At 51.4% G+C, this 21,342-nt stretch overlaps 1 protein-coding gene across 1 annotated transcript in view; it reads left to right on the forward strand.

The window, feature by feature from the left end:
• SLC22A23 (solute carrier family 22 member 23) overlaps nt 1-21,342 on the forward strand; it is a 146,024-nt gene that overhangs the window by 15,086 nt on the left and 109,596 nt on the right. The window contains exon 2 of the mRNA XM_082847535.1: nt 20,069-20,172. Within this exon, the coding sequence (XP_082703661.1) occupies nt 20,069-20,172 (104 nt within the window). The remainder of the gene's footprint in view (nt 1-20,068; nt 20,173-21,342) is intronic.

A 21,342-nucleotide genomic window follows, 5' to 3' on the forward strand; every position in this document is an offset into this window, starting at 1 on the left:
ATCGGCAGGCGGACTCTCAACCACTGCGCCACCAGGGAAGCCCCACTCTAGTCCTCTTTTGACTAGAGTTTTCACTAGGGTCTCAGACACGTGATTGAAGGGAGGGTGGCGAAAAAAGAAAAACTAGAGCCTTGGTTGTGAGTCTCGCTCCAGCAGCAGTTTGGGGGAAACTGAGATGACCTGAGCAGGCAGGGGTGACCAGAATTTAAAGGCTCAGTTTATGACACCGAGAGTAGGTTTTTCTGTCTCCAAAAGGCAATTTCCCCCGTCGAGGGGGAGGCCATGATCCACAGTCTGATGGAATCTGTGCGTAGAGCAGAGGCGGTGGCCTCATCTCATCTGGTTCCCATTCACGTGGGGAGGAGACCACAGGAGGAAAGTCCAGAGGGTATGTCATTCAGATGTTTGCTGGGCCGCTCTGTTTGCAGAGTGCCGTGCTGAGAGCCTGTGAGGCATGCCCTGAGGATCGGGTGGTCCCGGGAGACCGGGGAGAAGGAGGGCAGCTGGGCAGGGGGGGAGCCTGAGCAGGGGGTGGCAGTGGGGAGGGGTGGAGTGTGTGTGTCGGGGGTCAGTCCTGGGTGGCAGGAAGTGGGAAGGAGCTCTTGTTTAAACCAGGAGGAGATAAGGCACAGAGCTGTGACGGTTTGAAACCTTGGGCATCAGTAGGGATGCTGTCCGCTGCAGACAGCAGAAAACCTCAGATCACACTGAGTTCTGAAATACGCAGGGAAACTTAAGACATTTCCAGAAGTCAGGGATGGGCCGGGCCCCAGTCCACAGTCTTTTCTGCGTCTCTTCCTGGCCTTCGTCAGTGGTGGTTCATCCTGACGCTGTGTAGTGAGAGGCTAATACTACTTGGGCTGCCGTAACAGAGCACCACAGACTGGGGCTGAAACAGCAGGATTTGTTCGTCACGGTCTGGAGGCTGCAGGTCCAAGGTCAAGGTGTTGGCAGGGCTGGTTCTCCCGAGGCCTCTCTCGGCTTGTAGATGCCGCCTCCTGCCTGTGTCCTCACAGGGTCATCTCTCTGTGTGTCTGTGTCCTGATTTCCTCCTCTTCTAAAGACACCAGTCGTATTGGGTTGTGTCCCACGCTAACGACCCATTTTAACTTAATCACCTCTCGAAAGCCTTGTGTCCAAATTCAGCCACATCTGAGGTGCCGGCGGTCAGGGCTTCAACAGATGGCTTTTGAGGGGACACGATCCAGCCCGTGGCCAAGCGCTGAGGTCCTCGTGTTGGCAAGGCGAACGCACCCTGACGGTGGCTCTCTGAGGCTCCAGCCCCCTCCTGGCCTGGGAAAGAGGGAAGGACAGCGTCTCCTTGCAGCCTGGAGCGTGGGTCCTTCTCTCTCACCTGCATCCCTCAGGTCGCATACCTGCCCGGGACCAACAGCACCCACCGGGGGTGCCCTGTGCGCACCAGGGACGCCCCTTCCCCGAGTCACGTGGGGCGGGCACGTAGACAAAACTGGGTTCAAGAGGAGTGGGATCGGGGAGAAGAGGGGCTGTGTGCAGAGGACCCCGGACTGTCTCTGGCAGGTGAGCAGAGGGTGGGAGGTTTGTGAGCCAGGTCGTGGCAACATGTCCCAGCCGTGGGCGGGCCACTCTGGCGGGCCACTCACTTCTCCCTCCTGTTATCAGCATCTGATAGGTGAGGGACCCAAGGCTTAGAGGCCAAGGGGCTTGGCCAGGGACGCGGCGTTCCTAATCGACGAAGCTGGCATCCCAAACACGTCAGTCCCGCTCCACCACCTGTGCTCCCTCCATAACACCAGCCCCCCTCCGCTCCCCCCCCCCCCCCCCAGTTTCCAGAAGACAGACCGTGTGCCGGCGGAGGGGAGGTCCGGGGCCACCAGCGTCTGTGCTGTGGGTGATGGTGCCCGGCCACACGGGGTGGGCAAGAGGCAGACCAGACTCACTCGCGTATCAGGTGACAGGAGGGGGCGGGCACGGAGCCTCAGAAAGTCCGGCAGAAAGTCCAGGGCGGCAGCAGGCTTGGCTCCCCGCGGGGGCCCTGAGGGAGGGTCGGTCCAGGCCTCTGGAGCGGCCTCGGTCCCTGGCGTCCTGGGCTGGGATGCACCCGTCCAGTCCTGCATCTCCACCTGGCCTCCCCACGTGTCTTCACGTCATCGTCCCTCCACCTGTGTCTCTGCTTCGACGTTTGCCCGTTTTCTAAGGACACCAGTCATGCTGGATGCGGACCCACCCTGATGACGTCATTTAGCTTCCTCTGCTCCGTGAGGACCCTTCCTCCCACAGTCACGTCCTGAGCCGCCGGGCTGAGGAGTCACTTCGCCAGCTCTTACTGGGGGGACGCAGCTCAGCCCACAGTGGGGTCCTTTCAGGAAGACAGAGCTTCTTATCCCTGCAACACGGGTGACTCCATCCTTCACGTCACTTTTGCAAGAAGAGTGCTTTTCCAGCCCATTTGGTCTGTTGTAGAGTGATGGATCTGCAAGCAGGTGGCTGCAGTGGTTGGAATCCAGGTGGTGACAGAGGGGGCAGGTAACAGGTGGCTGCAGATGGTGGCAGGAGTGCCTGTGGCGCTTTCACGGTGAGGGAGAAGGGGGAGGGAAGGAGGGGAAGGGGCCCTGGAATAAACAGCACCTGTGCGAGTCGCTCACTCTCTGCCCTGAGCTCTTGGCCTGGAGATCGTCTCCTTGAGGAGAAGGGAAAGTACAAACAAACGCTTTCCCTCCTGGAGGGTCATCCAGCCCTCTGGGCTCTGCCACACCCCCTGCGTCTCCTTCCCCTTCGCTGCCTGTCACCAGAGAGCTGCCGGAGCGGGGAGGACGCGGAAGCCCCGTCAGCTCTGGCTGCTGCTTCCTCATCTTTGGGGACCCGTTTAAAACAATTTCCCAGATATTTTTAAACGGAGATACAATTAACATACAGTAAAACGAGCAGATTTTAAGTGTATAGTTCAGTGGGTTTGGACCCATTTATCTGCCCCTTAACCACGACCTAAATTAAGCCTCAGTGCGTTCCCCCGCCGTGGAGAACTGCCCCCTGCGCGCCTCCCATCGCCTCCCGCCCCCGCCAGCAGCCGGCGTGTTACTTTCCCTCAGCACAGCTGGGTGCCGCCTGGTGCAGAGCGTGGCAGACGTGGACACGTGCAGGACGAGGCCTGCGCGTCTGCCGCTCGCACCCTGCGCACGCGTGAGCTCCGCCCACGTTCCCACCTCCGTCAGTCGTTGCTCCTGGTACGCCCTCCACCGCTCGCGTCACCGCGTTCGGGTTCTCCCCTCACCTGCCAGTGGACTTTGGGGTGTTTCCTGTTAGTGGCCGATACACGTAGATTGCCATGACAGTGAAATTCAGAACTTCGCAAGCCCTGCCTACTCATTACCTTGCAGTTCTAAGACGTCCAAGTTGACAGAATCGGAGCAGCTAGTGGGAGGTCTTGACTTACTTATAATCTGGGTAGGTTTCCCTCTTTCCCTTCTCTTCCTGGGGGTCGGAAGAAGGAGCGCGGGGTGCCTGTGGGGGAGCAACTGCGGCCTGCAAGCCGCAGGAATCCAGATGCAGTTTCCAGGGCCCAAGGGTGATGAGGAGGCCCGAGGACTGGGACTGGGGGCGGGGATGCGTGTGGGCGGGGATGCACGTGGGCGGGGATGCACGTGGGCAGAAGGAGCTACACCTGGACAGGCCGCGGCCATGATGGTAGCGCGGGTACCAGGAGTGCTGTGGTTTTCTACCGCAGCTCCAGGGGGCTTGGAACAGCAGGACCTCCTGCCACATGTGGGACCCCAGCCGGGAGCCCCGCATGCCTCCTGGCTCAGGAAGACCTGGGTAAGCCTGGTGAGGGCTGACGGCTCAGGGGTTAAAGGAGTTTGGGAGCAAGAGGCCAAACGAAACAGACGGTGCGTCCGCCATCTCCCAGCCACGGCTGAACACAGAGCGGCGGCCCCGTGTGTAGGGACATTTGTAGGAAAGGGCGAGGGGAATTCTCTTCCCATGGACCTGCCCAGGGGAAGGAGGGGGCTAGGGGAGTGTTTCCCAGCAGGGCTGGGGCGTGGGAAGGGAATCATCTCTCCCAACCTCTCCCCGAAGTGCAGGCAGACGGTTCCCACCATTTTTGAACCTCCAAAAACATGGCGTTTTCCCCAGGGTTTTCACGTTTGTCCGTGTTTGCGTGCCGCTGGGCATTTCGTCGGGCAGAGTGTTTGCGTCCGTGCCTGCGCGTCGTCCAAGGTGAACTGTGCTCGTGTTGAAGCAGGTGCAGCCACCACTGATGCACTTGTGTTGAGACAGCAGTTTGGGGACTGCAGGCCCCGCCATGTTCAGCAGAGAGAATGCGTTTATCCTGCTGGCTGTTGAAGTTACTGAGCCGAAGGGGAAAGCGAGAGGCGGCTTTCTTGGGCCTGGGTGGGTGGTGTTCTGAACGGCACTTGAGCACAGTAGCCAGGAAGCTTGGTTCCTTTAGGTTTTGTAAACGCAGCCCCATGATTTGGGGGGGGGGGGGAAAAAGACCTTGTGAAAAATGATTTTACACCTGGCTTTTTCACAGTCTTGACTTGACCACAAGCACCGCGTGGTTGTGAGAACCGGGGCTGGTCCAGCAGTGACACGGTCCTGTGCTCGGGGGCTGTGCTGAGTGCAGCAGGGCGGGGGGAAGCCCCTAGGCTCGGGCAGGAGACCTGGGTCTCCATGCTGGGCTCTTCACCACTTTTCCACTCAGACCTCCGGCTCCTGGAGTTACTTGGCCTCCTGGACCCTAATTTCCGAGGTGGAGATGCCGCTTAATGCGTAGGCTTTGCAGAGATGAAAGGAAACGACCCCCACGCAGCCTCCGTCTCCACAGGGTGAGACCCGTGCTTCATCCGAGCCCTTTGCTCGAGGAGCCCCCATCGGGGCTGGGAGGGTAACTGCTCTGACGCATCGTGCAAATCGCCGCAGTTTCCCAGCCATTAACTCAACATGTTTAAAACAAGACGTCTGGAAGGTCTCAGGACAAAATGACGATCAGCCCTGGCAAATGAGCCTTCATGGCATGTGGCAGCCACCTGAGCCGCGGCCGCGCGTGGGGACCCTGCCTTCTCACCTTAAAACGTCCGGGCAGCTGATCTCAGCTAAGAGGTAAAGCAGCTCACACCAAGGTACATGTGATGATAGAGCTAATCCTTCTCCTTGGGGCTCATCCGTATCCTGCGGCCTGTTCATCGGTGGCAGATGTGTGGCCTGCACCCTCGTGCCCACCCATCGGTGCGTCTGTAGAAAGGCTGGAGCCTGCTTGGTCCGTGCCGCACCCCCGGTCACTCTCTCCCTTTCTCTCGTCCCCCGTGCCCTGAACAGCGGGCTCGGGGGTTTGGTCCCCTTCCTCTGAAAGGCTGCCAGGCTGGATCAGGGTGTTTCTAACAAGAGCAGCATCAGGGAAGAGCCAACATGAGGTTTGATTTCAGTTGACGTTTGAACTCCATTTAAAGGTTGGTTTTGATGCGTTCCCCTCTGTAACGTGGGGTGCAGGGCCTCCGGGTCTGCCCCGCCTTCTTCACTCACCTCCTGACCCCCTGCCCGGCCAAGAGGGAGAGTCCTAACTAGACAGAGCCCCAGGACCTTTGATGAGCTCTCACGGCGCCTTAAGTTCAGCTGTATTTCATTTCTTACTCACGGCCTGTTTTCCACCCTTAGACTCTCGACAGCAAGGACAGCACTTTGCACTGTTGTTTCCTGGGGTCTGGCCCACAATAGTGACCAGTAAACAGCCATTAAATATGGAAGCCGTGCCTGTGCCACCCTCCGAATACGCAGGCGAGTCCCCGATGGGCCTGGACCAGGGCGCTGGCCGCGGGTGGGGATGCACAGGGAGGACCCTGTTTGCGTGAGGACAGAACCTAGGCACTGGGAGCCTGGCTTGAGCATCATGGGAAGTGAAGCCCAGGGGAGGGAGCAGGCGACTGTGAGGGACACAGGAGGACTGTCACGCTTCCTTCTCTCATGTCTCCCCAAAGGGAACGGTCTGGGCCTCGGAAAAGCTTGTCCTGAGGCTCTAACCCGCAAGGCTGAGAATCCGCCAGCAGGAAGTGGCTGCCCGAGGGCTTCCTGCTCTTCAAGGGGGCATCCTCTGTGTGTAAGTTAAACAGAACCCTGACTAGTCACAGCTTGGGTTTATCACTGTTAGAACAGGAACACAATTTTATTTCCCTTTTTTTTTTGGTAAGATACGTATGAAATAAAACTTACCATTTTAACCATTTTTAAGTATATAGTTCACGAGCATTAAGTACATTCACGTTGTGCAACCATCACCACCATCCGTTTCCAGAACTTTTTCATCGTCCCAAACTGAAACTCTGTCCCCGTTGAACACTAACTGCCCATTCCCCCTCCCTCTGCCCCAGCATCCACCCTTCTGCTTTCTGTCTCTGTGAATCCGACGGCTCCAGCGACCTCTTATAGGTGGAATCAGACAGTACTTGTCCTTTTGTGACGGGCTTATTGCGTTGAGTGTAATGTCCTCAAGCTCATCCATGGTGTAGCCTGTGTCAGAATTTCCCTCCTCTTTAGGGCTGAATAATATTCCATTCTGTGTATACACCACGTTTTGTGTATCCATTCATGTGTCTATGGACCCTTGGGTTGCTTCAACTTTTTGGCTATTGTGAATAATGCTGCTTTGCACATGGACGTACAAATATCTGTTTGTGTCCCTGCTTTCACTTCTGTTGGGTACGTAGACTATGTCTTGAAGAGTCCGTAAGCACCACTGGACTTGGGCTGACTGAGCGTCCTCCTGCAGGAGAGGCAGCAGCGTCCAGTGCAGGTACATGTCCTTTCAAGGAGGGTGAATTGTACACAGTGATTGCTTTTTGCTGTCATTGAGCTTCTATATATCAGTTCCTAAGAGTATTGAATGTTTGTCAGTCTGTTACCAGTTAGCCTTTATAATCTCTTCCAAAGACAGAGAAACATAGTTATTGTTTTTATGTTCTCTGATCAAAGGTAGAAAACAAATTCCTCTGTGTACTTTGAATATCCTTTGACACATATGGATAGCAGCTCTCCTCCCCTCATGTAGATGCAGGGGTAACCAAAGTGTCTTACCCCAGGCTCAAAGTCCCGGAATTGTCATATTATAATTTGCGTTGTGATCGTCTGTTAGGTCGTAGGGCAAACAAAATATGCATGGCAACATCTCTTATTCTGCAGTTCAAAATATGCCCTTCAAAGTGTGTGTGTGGGATGTCCAAGGCCTCCTGAGTTTGGGAAGTGCAGCCACAGAGCCCCCTGTGCAGGATCCATGGTGTGCAGTAACAGTAAAGGCTCTGAGAAGTCCTGCAAGGCAGACTCCATCTTCCCTCTGACTGTTACTGCAGACGAACACCTGTTGGTGCCCTTTCAAGCACCTTCAGAAAATGCCTCAGCTGCTGACTTAGAAGTGAACGCGTGTTAAAGATGCAGCCCCACAGGGGAGCACAGCCCAGCTGAAGGTTTCATTTATGGACTGTTCTCTCCTCTCTGCGTCCTGTGTGCCTTGGAGAGAGGGGAAGGAGTGGGGAGTGCCCAGTGGGTGGCCTTGATGGCCTGCGACAAGCTTTGTAAAATCCGCTCTCGAATCAGTGGTTGATGGAGGGTCACTTGGCAGTCTGTGAAGCGTACCTTTCCAGAGCATGCCTTAGGCTGGGATGGAATTCAGCTGCCCTGGCTTAATTAGCAGGGCCACACCCACCAAGCCCCGAACCCGATGCAGTTAATAGCGTTGCAGGAAAGAGCCTGGTTTCCAGAGGTTCACGGAAGGGCTGCCGCACAAGTTCCTGCGTGCTGTACTTCCAAATGCACCCATAGCAGAAGACACCGTCCCAGGCCCGTCCCCAGTATTAAAGCCTGTGGGGTTCTGACCGGGCTGGCGGGTGAGAACATCCACGCAGCCGTGGGGGGCCTGTGAGGGAGGCCTCCTGAGGCCCAGTCTGGCCACTCGCAGCCATGGGGGGCCTGAGGGATCTCTGCCCCCTCCTTCCCCTTCCAGCTGAGTCTGTTCTCCGCTTCCCTTTCCCACCCAGCCCGGCCCGACGTGGGTCCCTGGGGTCAGTCCTCAGGAGAACTGGCTCGCAGCAGTGGGTGGCGCCCCTCGAGGAGCTGATTCTGGCTTTGGCTTAAGGATGCTTTGAGTTTTATTCGAGGAAAATCTTGGAGAGCTGTCTGTCTTCTGTTAACTTGTCCCTCAGATGTCGGAGGCCCCTGGAGTGGATGGCAGGGGTCCTTTCTCGGGCCTGTATCTGCATGTCCTTGTCCCGCTGAGCCCCGGGCAGCTGGAAACAAACTGCACTGTCACCTTTGGCTGTCACATTGCCAATTCTGCTCAATGTTTTGGGGAGATTAATAGTCGGTTCAAGGGAAAAAAACGTAAACACCCTTTTGGGTGTGATAGTTTCGCTAGCTTTTGAGAACCAACCTCCTTTTTCTCCTTTGGGTCAGAAACAGTATATTTAATGACTGTCTGTGGGACGTCTGGGACGTGGGGCTAATGTTGTCCTGTCTGCAGCTGATGAGATCGAAGCAAAGGGCATCGCGTCCGAGCTCTGGGGAAGGACGTGAAAGGCGTGTGGACCCCGTGTGGAAGGGTGCCGGCTTCCCGTCCAGTCCCTCCCCGCTGTGCCCTGGGGGCATCTTCTGTGCATGCCTCTCCCACTTTCTGTTCTGTGCAGAGAGAATGTACAGCTGTGCAGAGAGGAGGTACAGCTAGGAAATACCCCTTCATTTGGATCAGTTAGGGTCAGTCTTGGTGAATAACGCAGACTCTCTATCAAAACTCTTTTTGAAAGTAGTTTTATTAGCTCTCCTTCAGGTGTTACTCACCCACAGACATAAGCCCCAAAGGAGCTGCTTAAGTGACAGAATTAATGAGTAATAATCACCGAGCACCTGCCTTATATTAGTTTTGACTCATAACAAACCTATATTGCAAGTTTTATGACTCCTGTATCATAGATGTTGCAACTGAGGCCCCAAGGGGTGAGGGAACTCACCCGGGTCACGTGACTAGAATGGAAACTCGGGTCCATCAGCTGAAAATCTGTGCTCTCACCTCGGTGTGGCTGTCACCTTCCGGCCCAGCCCAGCCCCCATGTTGGTCTCTGAATTCCAGGCCTCCTGCAGGCTCTTGTTTATCTGATGACGCTCTTCTGCGGAGACCCTGGTAAGCTATAGCCCAGCCCAAAAACAACAAAGGAAAAGGCCAAATTGGTAAAAATTCCCCAACTAGTGTTCTGCTAGACCTTTTGTGAGTCCAGCAGCTGAGGGTTCTGTGTACCTTGTTTTAGCAGGCTGGTGTCAGCTGTCTTTGTGGAAAAGGTGACCATTTAGATTCACATGTGTGCTGGCTTCTAACTTGAGTCAGACACAGCAAACAACATCCTTGTTTGAAGAGGCCGTTTTGCCTATTATTCACGTCCTTTCAAGATGGTGAGACCGATGTTGAAACAGGGAGAAAACTGGTTTAGCTTCTCAACTGCCCTGATTTATTATTTAAAAAAAAAAAAAAAGTGACTGTTGGACAAGAAGGCCAAGAGTTGGTCTCAGTTAGAACGTTGAGATAATTTTTTAAAATTCTTTATGTCGTAAGGGCTTTGGACCAGAGTGAACGTGGTGCCGACAGATGACCGTGAGGTTGGGAGCTGGACCACACACCTCTGTCCTGCTCGGCAGTGATGGACTTGGGCAGTTTGCATCAGGGCCACCTGTGAGGAAGTGAGATCTTCCACAGCAGCCTGAGCTGGGGTCCAGCAGCCCCAGGGTTGTTTTTTTTTTTTGCCGCGCTGTGCGGCACGCAAGACCCTAGGTCCCGGACCAGGGATCGAACCCGTGCCCTCTGCAGTGGAAACAAGGAGTGCTCTGGACCGCCAGGGAAGCCCCCAAGATTTTTTTATTTTGAGCAAGTTACATCATTTCTCTAGGCTTCAGGCTTCTCATTTCTAAAATTAGGAGGTTGACTTTGACTTTTCCCAGTATTTCGGTACTAAAATTCTATGAAAAATAAGATACTGGGGTATTATTTTTAATAGATGCCTTTGAATACATACCTGCTATTCACAGGGACTTTACCAGCTGTTTTTGTTTAGTCATTGTAACAGTGAAGTAACAGCAAAGGTTGTCCTGCTTCCACAGTAACGCTTTGCTTCCTCGTACCTGAGGTCTTCTGAATACCAGGCAAGACAAATGCTGCAACGGAGAACAACTTAGTATAAACCACAGAATTGTTTATATTTGCGTGAACAGGGGCTGTTTCTTTGAGTTTATTGGGGTGGGGAAAGAGCCTGAGTTTTAAGCAGACATGGATTGATAATCTTCTGCTGAAAAACCCTTTGACTTTGGACTAGTTGCTTCCCCTCTGCCTCAATTTCCTCATCTGTAAAGTGGACTCACTGGTCATAAGCCCGTGTTGTAGGGCTGTTTCGATCCCTGAATAAGATGCTTAGTCAAAGCAGCCAGCAGAGCACAAGACCACGGCAGGTGCTTAACAAATGTTGAGACGATACTTAATTTATGTAACCGATTCGTTCTATTAAGAGAGAATTATTCATTGTTTTAAATAAATGTCTCATACCCTGTATTCTGTGGGCTTTTATAATGAAACTAGAATTCTCTTCCCCTTGGGGAAAATTACTAATGGTGAAAAGTGTGGCGGAAACACTTAAAAAGTATATTGCCTGTATAAATGTTGTATAATACGTAATTATGTATTAATTATTTAAATCCTGTTTGAAGAAATAATCACGGAGAGAAAGAGGGTTGAGAAGGTGCATGGCACAGGGAACACAAGCAAACACAGAGCACGTCCACTTCCGGAGTGGCAGCTCCACGTGCTGTCCTGCCCCATCCCAGCCATCAGCTTAGAGACTGAGGACGTGGTCCCTTTCTTCAGGGACTCACGGTCGAGTGCCGGGGTCGGCAGACTTTCCCTGTGAAGGGCTGAATAGTAGACATTTTCCGCTTTGCAGGCCGTGTGTCCTGTGTTGTCACCCCTGTGCTCGGCACATGCACTTGTGCACTAGCAGAGACGGGCCCCCATCGAACTCGACGTGCAGAACAGGGGGCAGGGCCACATCGGGCCTGCGGGCTGTAGTTTGCCAACCCCTGAGCTGGTGAAAGGAAGATTTGTAAGCAGCAGGCAATTATGTTATGTTCTGATAAATGGTCTGGGTGTTTATCCTGAGTTCAGGTTGTCATAGGAGTACAGAACAGGGGTACTAGGAAGAGGAGAGCTTCTCAATTGACTTGATTAAATATATGGAAACGTATTCTTTGTATCTTTCTAATTTTCTACCCCTTGTAATTAATTGTGTGCTTACAAAGCTGCTGTATGCCCATCGAAAGAAATAACGCCAGGAGTACAGAAAGGCTGCCATTCTCCAACCCGCAGGTGATCTACAACGTTAAATAATTTTGGTTGAAATGAGTTTTATCCATTGAGCCAGGAAAATCGGGGTGTGCATGGATATTGTAGGACAGGCAAAGGGGCCTGCGGCTTTTGGGGAGCCGGGGGTCCCCTGGCGTGGCTGGGCCCTGGCAGAGCAGAGAGGTGAGGGGTGACTTGGCCCAGAGGCACTTCTCAGGGCTGAGAGAAGTCAGGGTCACAGCTGCCAGGCAGTGGGGAGGGACAAGGCATTTGTCTCCGCAGGTAAAAGATAATTTTCCTTCTGCCTCTGAGTTCTTCTCGATTGATCACCTGGTCATCACATTCTTCTCGTTCCAAGGATTCCCTGACCCTGCTGTCCAAAGGTCTCCACACTTCGCTCATTTCCAGAATTAGTGGGGCTCATTTCAGTGTTACAGTCCAGTTTTGTTCCCGCGCAATACTAAAAGATCTCTTCTAGTAACACATGTAGCAACTGTTTAATTTCTTGCTAAGAATCTTTCAGTTACTTAATATCAGTTACGTGTGAGAAGCCGGTGTGTTGAATTCACTTAAGGCGTGAATAGTTCCCTGGGGTTGAATGTTCAGGATGGTGGAGTTTTTTGTTTTTGTGTTTTTTTCTCTTTCTGGTTTTGCAATAGTCCTCTTCAGTGTATAGGGTTTACTATCAATTTCCCTTCTTAGAGGTAGTAAAATAGGCATTGCAGGATTTGGAAAGACTCTGCAAGGTTTTGGTTGATAGAAAGTCGTTGCTTATTTACCGTCTCTGCTGCCTGTGGATCATAGATTCAGCATCCCCCAGGGCCATAGTGGGCATCATGGCCCACTCATAAGGACGTTTGCTAACGCAAACCTCTGCTTAGAACTGTACAGTGTTCCTTGTTTCCTTTCAGAAAAAGGAAAGGAAAATTGAGTGCCTTGTGTTACCTCGCAGAGATGATCCTACATCCACTACTCAGGGCCTGTTTAGGTGGTTAATTTTCTGTTTCCTTTTTAAGTTACCTTCTTAAATTTTTATTTATTTTTTAAATTGAAGTGGAGTTGATTTACAATGTTGTGTTAGTTTCAGGTGTACAGCAAAGTGATTCAGTTATACGTAATATATATGTATATATCATTATATTCTTTCATTCTTTTCCATGATAGTTTTTTACAAGGTATTGAATATAGTTCCCTGTGCTATAAGAAAGAGGTTTTATACTTTCAGCCCTTTAAAAATGGTCAAATTCAGTAAGAACCGGGAAAGCCCCCGAAGGCGACAGGTTGAAGCCGTTGTCACATCCATCTCTCTTCCTCCACACCAAGGTGGTACTACAGCCAAAGGACAGCAGGCGTGAGAGTCGTCACTGGAAGAAAAACAGAACAAGACCGATTACTGAGTAAGGGTTAGGGTGAGTCTAAAATGACTACACTAGTCCAAAACGGGGCTACGCGAGGTTGAAGAAGTTCACCAGCTTTGACAGTGTGGTCTTGGACCGGTTTCCTTTGCACGAGGAGAGAGCGGGTTTGCTGGTCTCCTCCATGGAGCACCCACAGGCTCACAGTAGGTTTTTGGTTCAACTATTTCCCTCAACGTGCTGTGTTTGGGTTTTTGGCACCAAGTTGGTTGGGGAAAAAGAAAGTGGAGGAGCCGTTTGAGCAGCAATTAATGAAAAACAGGGAAACAAAACTAGAAAAGACACCCAGAGACCTCCCAGTGTATCTGGCAAGGTCGTTCATTATGTCATTTAAGGAAGCTCGAGAGAGTGCCAGCCCTAATTGGCAGTTATGTTGGCTGCTGTGAATCTCCTAAAATTGGAGGATGAACTTAGAGGCAAAAAGCAGAGAATAATTTGTGGTTTTCAAAATATGCAGTATTTCTTGAATTTTGATAGCATCTTTAGGAAAAAAAATCCGAATACTACTAGATTAAAAAGAACAAAAACAGGGCTTCCCTGGCGGTGCAGTGGTTAAGAATCCGCCTGCCAATGCAGGGGACACACATTCGAGCCCTGGTCCGGGAAGATCCCACATGCCGCAGAGCAACTAAGCCCGTGCGCCACAACTACTGAGCCTGCGCTCTAGAGCCTGCAAGCCACAACTACTGAGCCCACGTGCCACAACTACTGAGCCTGTGCTCCAGAGCCTGCGAGCCACAACTCCTGAAGCCCGGGCGCCTAGAGCCTGTGCTCTGTAACAAGAGAAGCCACCACAATGAAAAGCCCGTGCACCGCAATGAAGAGTAGCCCCCGCTCACCGCAACTAGAGAAAGCCCGCGCACAGCAACGAAGACCCAATGCAGCCAAAAATAAATAAATAAAATAAATCCATTAAAAAACAACAACTGAGTAACACAGACCTGCATAGGCTGCCTCAGTGTTGAGCAGCTGATTGTAGCTAATGTGCTTCGTGGGTCCAGCTTATGTGGCCAGCCTTCCAGGGTGTGTGTGGGTCCGGGGGGGGGGTGTGTGTGTGTTCTTGCCACTTCTTTTGTCTCCAGTTAAGAAACACAGAGCAGGGCAAATGCTCGGTGTATCAAACAGTGGTTCATGAGGGTCTGCTGAAATACCACTTTAGGGGGAAAAAAAGGTTGCAGAAGAATGCTGACCCTGCATTTCTCTAAATTCCTCCAGTTCAGTCAGGAATTTTGTTTTATTTAAGCTTTTGAAGTTTTAAGCAGTGTTATCCCCTTTGCAGTCTGAGCAGAAACTTTTCCGTTTATCTCTACTGACTCCTCAGGGTTAGAACAGACGTGTGTTGTGACTGGTAAAACACTCGTGGTTTCTAATGGAGCAGCCTCAGATGGGCATCTCCAGCACAGAAGATGAAACTTGGGGGAAATTTTTCACTTAGTTTCCTAAAAAATACTTTTGGCTTTAGTCAATGAACATTAACATCATCAGTAATCTTCAGGCTCTGAAGATGTAGTTTGTTTCTAGTCATTTTGCAAACAAGCTTCCGCTAGGCCTGAGTGTTTAGATTGTGTTAAAATGCATATTCCTGAAAAGGTGAAAAGTTTTTTTTTTTTTTTTTTTAGTCATTTGGTCTCACCCTAACTACTATCACTTTCACATACCACTGTGGGTGGGAGTTTATATTACTTTTACCTCTACTTTTTTTCTTTCATTACAAGGCTTATAGATTAACTGTAGGAAGTTTGGAAAAGTCAAGAAAAGTATAAAATCGAAAATAAAACTCAACTCTCCAGACATAGTCACTTTAAATATTTTGGAATATCTTCTAATTTCCCCTGTGGACCCAAATATCTCCTCTATTCATGGTTTTTTATTCTGAGCCTTTCTCATACCGTTACGAGCATTTTTCTCAATCATTTGCTTTCAAAAGCAAACATTTTCATGCTGTATAGCCTTGCTGATGTCAGGCAGGTTCCCATGTCTTACAAGTTACAAACACTGAGCATCGTTGCACCAGGACATCTGTGGGCATCAGTCATAGTCTCCTTGGGAAAAACTTCCAAGAAGGGGAATTGCTGGGATAAAGAGTGTTCATGATTTCATGTCACGGGACGCATGTTGCCAGACGGCCTCGCAGAAGTGCAGTGCTTCGTTTAAACGCCCAGCACAGATTTGATCCTCTTGGCTTCTCCTGCATTGTTGGGAAACTTAAAAAAAAATTTTTTTTGAAAGTAAAATATTGAGCGTTGATTTTAATTAGTGGAATTGAGCATTTCCCAGGTGTTTTTTTTAACCATTTGTTTCATATTTTGTTAATTTGCCTGGTGCTTTACCCATTTCTAGTAGGAGTATCAGTCTATATTGTTATGGAAATACTAAGGATAGTAACCCTTCGGCTGTTGTAGGGGAGGAGAAAACCTTTTTCCTCTACCCTCCTAGGCTCTGTGGCTGGGGCCCTGGGAACTAGACTGAAGGCAGCTGAACAAGAGGGAACCAGGGTTCATTGCCAAGTGGAGCTGGGCACACAGGAGTGCTTGGTGACCAGTAACTCAAAGGGGTGGTCAGAACTTGGGCTCACATCTTAACAGAAGGACAGTCCGTTTGTACAGAAGTGAGGAGACAGAAGAAAAGGGGTTGAGGCTTTTAGGGGTGGCAAACTTGGGAAGGAAATATATGGGGGAACTAACGGAAGATGAGGGTTGTTTCAGTGAGGTTGTTTTTAATTTTTATCTTATATTGGAGTACAGTTGATTTACAATGTTGTGTTAGTTTCAGGTGTACAGCAAAGTGATTCAGTTAGACGTATTTTTCAAATTCTTTTCCCATTTAGGTTGTTACAGAATATTGAGTTCCCTGTGCTGTATCGTGGGTCCTTGCTGGCGATCTGTTTTATATATAGTAGTGTGTACATGTTAGTCCCCACTCCTAATTCGTCAGTGAGGCTGTTTGCAGGCGCATCTGGGTGCCAACTTGGTCTTCACAGCCATAGGACTTCCCCGGGGAGGGGGTTTATGGCCTTCATTTCCCAGAAGCCTCTGCTTTTAGGCAGATGGGGCGCTCTGAGAAGGCTTCTTTCTGAATCTGCTGATTCTCATTTGCTCCAGCTCAAAAGCATCCGTAGGCCAAAGTGGCATGTTTTGGGGGTGACCCATTCTGATCCCCCTTCCAATATATTTTACAAATTTATCTCTTTATAATTTTGTTTACGTTTGTTTTTTGCGGTACACGGGCCTCTCACTGCTGTGGCCTCTCCCGTTGCGGAGCACAGGCTCCGGACGTGCAGGCTCAGCGGCCATGGCTCACGGGCCCAGCCGCTCCGCGGCATGTGGGATCTTCCCGGACCGGGGCACGAACCTGTGTCCCCTGCATCGGCAGGGTGACTCTCAACCACTGTGCCACCAGGGAAGCCCTTGTTTATGGTATTTTTGATGCAGGGAGGTTTTAAATAATAAGTAAAATGAATAATAATTAAGGAGTAACAGATAAACTGTTATAAAATCCATCATCTTTTTCTTAAGTAGTTTTTTTCCTCTTAGTTTTTATCCTTAGGGAGTCTCTCCACTTCAAAATTGGATAAGTAATCTGTTTTCTTCAGTTTTCTTACGTTCTTGTTTTGCATTTGACTTTATCATAGTATCTTCATTATTGCTGAAAATAAGATTATCTTCCTCATCTCCCATTTATTTTCCATCTCCTTTAGAAACTTCATTAGTTTCCTTGATGAATATTTCTCCCCTCTGGCAAGTCAAGCAATTAGATGGTTCCCTTGAAAATAGTATAAATTTTATTTCTTTTAGCTTATCTTTAAAATATATAGGTAGGAAAACAGTCTACCAGATTTTCTGTAACCACTGCCTTTTTTTTGAAAAACAGAACATGTGCAGCTAAGATTGAGATCACATTCTAGGGTCAGTTCCCTCACCGTGGAGCATCACGTGGCATCACAGTGGACCATCCCCGGTCCTGGAACGACGGCAAGGGAAGCAGGCGTCAGACTATGAAACGGGGCCATGACGTCTCCGCTTTTGCGATCTTGTTAAACCTGCTGACAGAGTGCTTGACTAGACGGCTGTTCTCATTGTTGTGAAGGGAATGGATTTGAGGGATTAATGCATGGAGACCCCTGTGTTCAGTGGGGACGCCCCCTGTCCTCTTGCCCTGCACACTCCTTCCCAGGGAGATCTGGTCATAAAATCAGTGCTTGCCGAATTGCAGAAGCAGCTGAGAGCTGAGCCTCCTGAAGGGTGCCTGGAGCAGCTCCCTAGAATGGCCTGTCCAGGGACTGGGTCACAGCTAGGAGGCGGGGGATTCAGAAGGTCACTGTCCAACCCAGGCTCTGGGATCACACCTCGGCCACCTGCAGACCAAGCCCTGCCTGATGTGACCACCAATTGGATGTCCCACCTATTCCTGCCTTAACGTTCTTCCTAATTCAAGTTACCCTGGAAATTAGATCTAGGCTGTGCGCTGGAAGTTAAGTGCAGATGACGGGCAGAACCTCAGTTACATGGGAGAGCTCAGCAGTGAGGGAGCCTGGAAGTGGTGTTTTCCAGCCCACACTGCGGGAACCCGCACCAAAGGGGTGACGAGCGAGCCTCCTCACACGTCCCCATAAATCAGGTTGTCCATAACAGGGGTGGAGTGGGGGGTGGGTGCCAGGTACGCTAGGAAGGCACGTCCTCTGGCATCGGTGATTGACGGGTGTGAGAAGAGGGAGGTGACAGGTGATGATGTCAGAGACAGAACCTGTGCCACTGAGCCCTGGCTGTGCACAAGTTAGGTTTCTTAACGTCCCTTAGCCTTTGCTTAGTGAAATGACCGATTGCCGCGTCTTATCGATAGTGGGACAGATTTCGAAAGCGAGGTGATCTCAGAGCTTCCTCATACTTCTGAAATTCTTCTGGAGGTTGTAGGACATCTGAGCATATTTTATTTTCATCAGAAGTGGGGCGATCGGACAAGGGATGCTGTCCCCGTGGATTCCCAGCCCTACCTCCCCTTGTTTACGGAGTGGACCTCAAGGGGCCTCCAGGGTTTAGGGGTATCCAGCAGACCCCGAGCAGGAGGGACTTTATCTTGGGGAGCCCGCTGGGGCCTGGCGTGGTTTTCTTGTTGACTCAGAGATGCTGTCTGCTCCGATGCCTGATTGAGGGGTTAAGGCGCCAGGTGGCTGTCTAGTCCTGGGTCCTCCCCCCACCCCGCCCCCCAGGCTGAGGACAGCGGGGCCAGCGACACTGCTAACCAGGCTGCCTTTCCCTCCTGGCCGTGGGAGCGGTTCTGTCTCCCTCAGCTGTTTCAGTTTTCCACTCCCGCCTTGTTAATTGATAGCGATTGCACTGAACATCTGACTAGGTAGCAACTGAATTGGGTCATGGCTGCCCAAGGCCAGGGCGAGTTATTGTTCAGGGGCCTGAACCCACAGCAGTGTTGGCAATCCGCTCCCCGCCAGATGCTTTTATGAAAATCTCTTTTGTCTCCTGGGCGTCTAATACCAGCAGAATGTGCTGCTTGGCATCACTTAACCTCAAATAAGCTCATCAGTGAGCAGTCTGGGTGGAGACGGGAGTGACTGATTCTTGGCCACAGAGCCAGCAGCTGGTCCCCCTCCCCCCTTCCCCTTCCCCCTCCCCCTTCCCCCTCCCCCTGGCAGCAACCTGGGGCCGGCTGTGTCCTTCTGCTGCCAAGCACGTGCTGGGCTGAGGTTCAGGAAGGTGTGATGTGATTGGGATTGTAACCATTATAGGTGTTGTAAGCATCTCCTCGCCCGGAGGAGCCAGATGGGCTGGGAGATGTAGCTCTTAGCCTTGGAAATCAATTGCTTTGTGGGCAGAGTCCTGTGCTGGGCAGAGTGGAGAGAAGGCAATTCAGAAACAGCCTCAGAATGTACTAAACCAGGCTGGGGAGACAGAATATACACACACGGGTACTTCCGTGAGTGCTGGTTTTCCAGGCTGGCCTCCACAAGCCCCCTTAGCTCATGCTCTAGTTTCTGACCCAGCATTTGCTGCACAAGGCACTGACCAGCCCTGCTGTGCATGTTTCACGCGGCCTTTGGCCTCACCCTGCTCTTGGGGGTTGACTGTTCGAGCCCTGGCCCAGGCCTGGGAAGCTCATTCACTGTATTCAAAACAGCAGGGAAATGACAGGCCAGGGCGGCGGCGTTGTCACCTGGGCGGCTTGTCAAACTGCTTGCTGTGCTTCCTCCAGAACTTCCCGTTCGGGGTCTGGCGTGGGCCCGAGAATGTGCCTTTCTGACGCCTTCACAGGTGATGCTGATGCTGCCGGTCCCTGGGCAGACGTAGGGGGATGTCATCCCTGGAAAGAACACCTGTATCTGAATTGTTAATATGAGATTGCGTGCAGCTAGCAGTGCTGGCCCTGGATGCGTCCCAGGGAGTCCAGGGAATGACGTGGCGGGCGGCCGCCTTCCTGCTCTGTCCAGGCTGGCTGGCCCCTCCCTCCACAGTGGCTGGTGCAGAAGCTCGGCTTGTCCCAAAGCCCGTTGAAGCCGAGACCCCTTTTGTTTGCCTCTCGGGCCCAGACGTCAGTTGCTTGTGGGTTGAGGGCCGTGTTTCCACTTGGACACACGTCACTTCGAGGGAACAGACGTGCATTTCTCTCTCACTTCTGCAAAAGGAGGAAGGAAAAATTGGAGAGTTATTTTTGTTTTTCTAAATAATAAAGCTTAATTGTAAAGATAGTCTAAATGTTATATTCACCAATTGATTGGCTTTCTCTCCAAGTGGAGAGAAAGTGGCTTTAGGATGTAATATGGGACAACACAAGGGACATCGATGAGGAAAAAAAGTAAGAATGCTTAGTTAAAATTGATATTTCAGTATTCGCTGCTAACCCTCTTTATTTTTAAGGCGACTTATAAAGTTTGGGGAGTTTTTTGGGATGGAAACACAGAGGTTGCTTTCAGTTTCCTCGTGTTACTGTGATACCCCATGCAAAAAGCTGGCAGGGGCTTTCCACCTGCAGGGCCGCGTGACAGCTGTGCCAGTGATGGGGGACTCCCGGCCTGTGCTGGCAGGATGGAGGAAAGACTCATCCGCAGATGTCATGGGGGGGGGGGGGGTGAGACCCTGCAGACTTTTATCCTCTGTCCCGGGCTAAAACATTACACCGCCTTCTGTGGGCAGATTTATATTTCTCATTGTTGGATTTCAAAAACATTGAAGAGACTCTTAGCGGTATGTGTGACACAGCCTGTAAAGGGTGTCATGACCCTGAGCGCAGTTATGTGTTGCCCTTATGATTGACAAGTGGCCTCTGTGTGTGTTTCTCTCTGATCTGTTTTCTATTTGCCCCTCTCTAGTGGGATCTTGTGTGTGATAATGCCTGGAAGGTCCATGTCGCTAAGTTCTCCTTACTGGTTGGATTAATCTTTGGCTACCTGATAACTGGATGCATTGCTGACTGGTAAGTACCCACATGCCCGCTGCACAAACCTGGGAGCCGCAGCGAGCCTCTGCTGCCTAGCGGGGCACGGTCGGTGTGAGCTCACCGTGACCGAGGCTCTCCTCTGCCCTGGTGCTGGTGGCAGAGCAGAAGGCTGTAGCTGCCACCTGCAGCATTCAGAATGAAAGGAATTGGCCGGTGCACAGAGCAGACCCTTTTGAAGTGAGAATCTAAATTCATTGCAGTTCCCCGGCTGCTAGAATCTAGCAAAACCGGCTCGCAGCCTGCAAGCCCATGTCCTCCTGACCGTCAGAGTGCGGTTAGGAAGAGCCTGGGGACGTGGCTTCAAGGCTTTATGGGCCGGGCCCTGAGCGGGTGGATATACGAGAGGCGTCAAAAGATGGGGAGAGGACACGGCGGACTCTCTTCACCCCCGAGAACTGCACGGTGGGGCTGTGCCCATGAGCTCCCTGAATGCCACACAGATCTTAGAGAGGGACAGTCCTTGTAGGTGGCTTGGCCAGTAGATGCCTGTGCGGGTCCACAGGGAGCTAGACCTTGAAAAGTGGACGGCATGTGCGTAATGGCTGGGCAGTGCAGGCAGAGGGGCAGTGACCAGAGGCGAGAATGAATACGCTTTACGTGGGTGGGTTAGGGGCCAGGTGTGTGGTTCAGGGTGAAGTGGCAGGTTGTTCGGAGGGCGATGGAGGTAGTCATGGTAATAATAACAGCGACAATGGTAGCACCCCTCGCTTACTGGCTGCCTGCCGTGGCTGGGCACCGTGCTGAGTGCCTCCGTGGATTAGAATATCCCGTCCTCACAGCACCCCGTTAGGAAGGTACTCTTATTACCCCTGTCTCATGGTGGAGAAATGGAAGCACGGACGTTTAAGTAAAATCCCCAGGTTCACTCAGCTTTTAGGTCGGAGAGCCAGGATTTGAGACTAAGCTGGTGGTGGCCCCAGAGCCTGGCTCCACGGGTGTAGACAGCTGGCTGGTGGTACTCCAGAGAGCGCCTGCGGGGACAGAGCGGTGGGGGAGCCCAGGGAGGCCCCTTTCATGTTCTAGAACTTTCTTCCCCAAGGCTAGTGCCTATTTTGGGAGTTCCTTGCATTAATGTGAAGTGTGATTTCCTGAGTGTTCAGAATTTGCTTAATCATCGTTTGGAAGTGCTTTTTAAGGACATACTCC

This window comes from Leucopleurus acutus (assembly GCF_964270905.1).
Source record: "Leucopleurus acutus genome assembly, chromosome: 10".
Classification (NCBI taxonomy): Eukaryota; Metazoa; Chordata; class Mammalia; order Artiodactyla; family Delphinidae; genus Leucopleurus; species Leucopleurus acutus.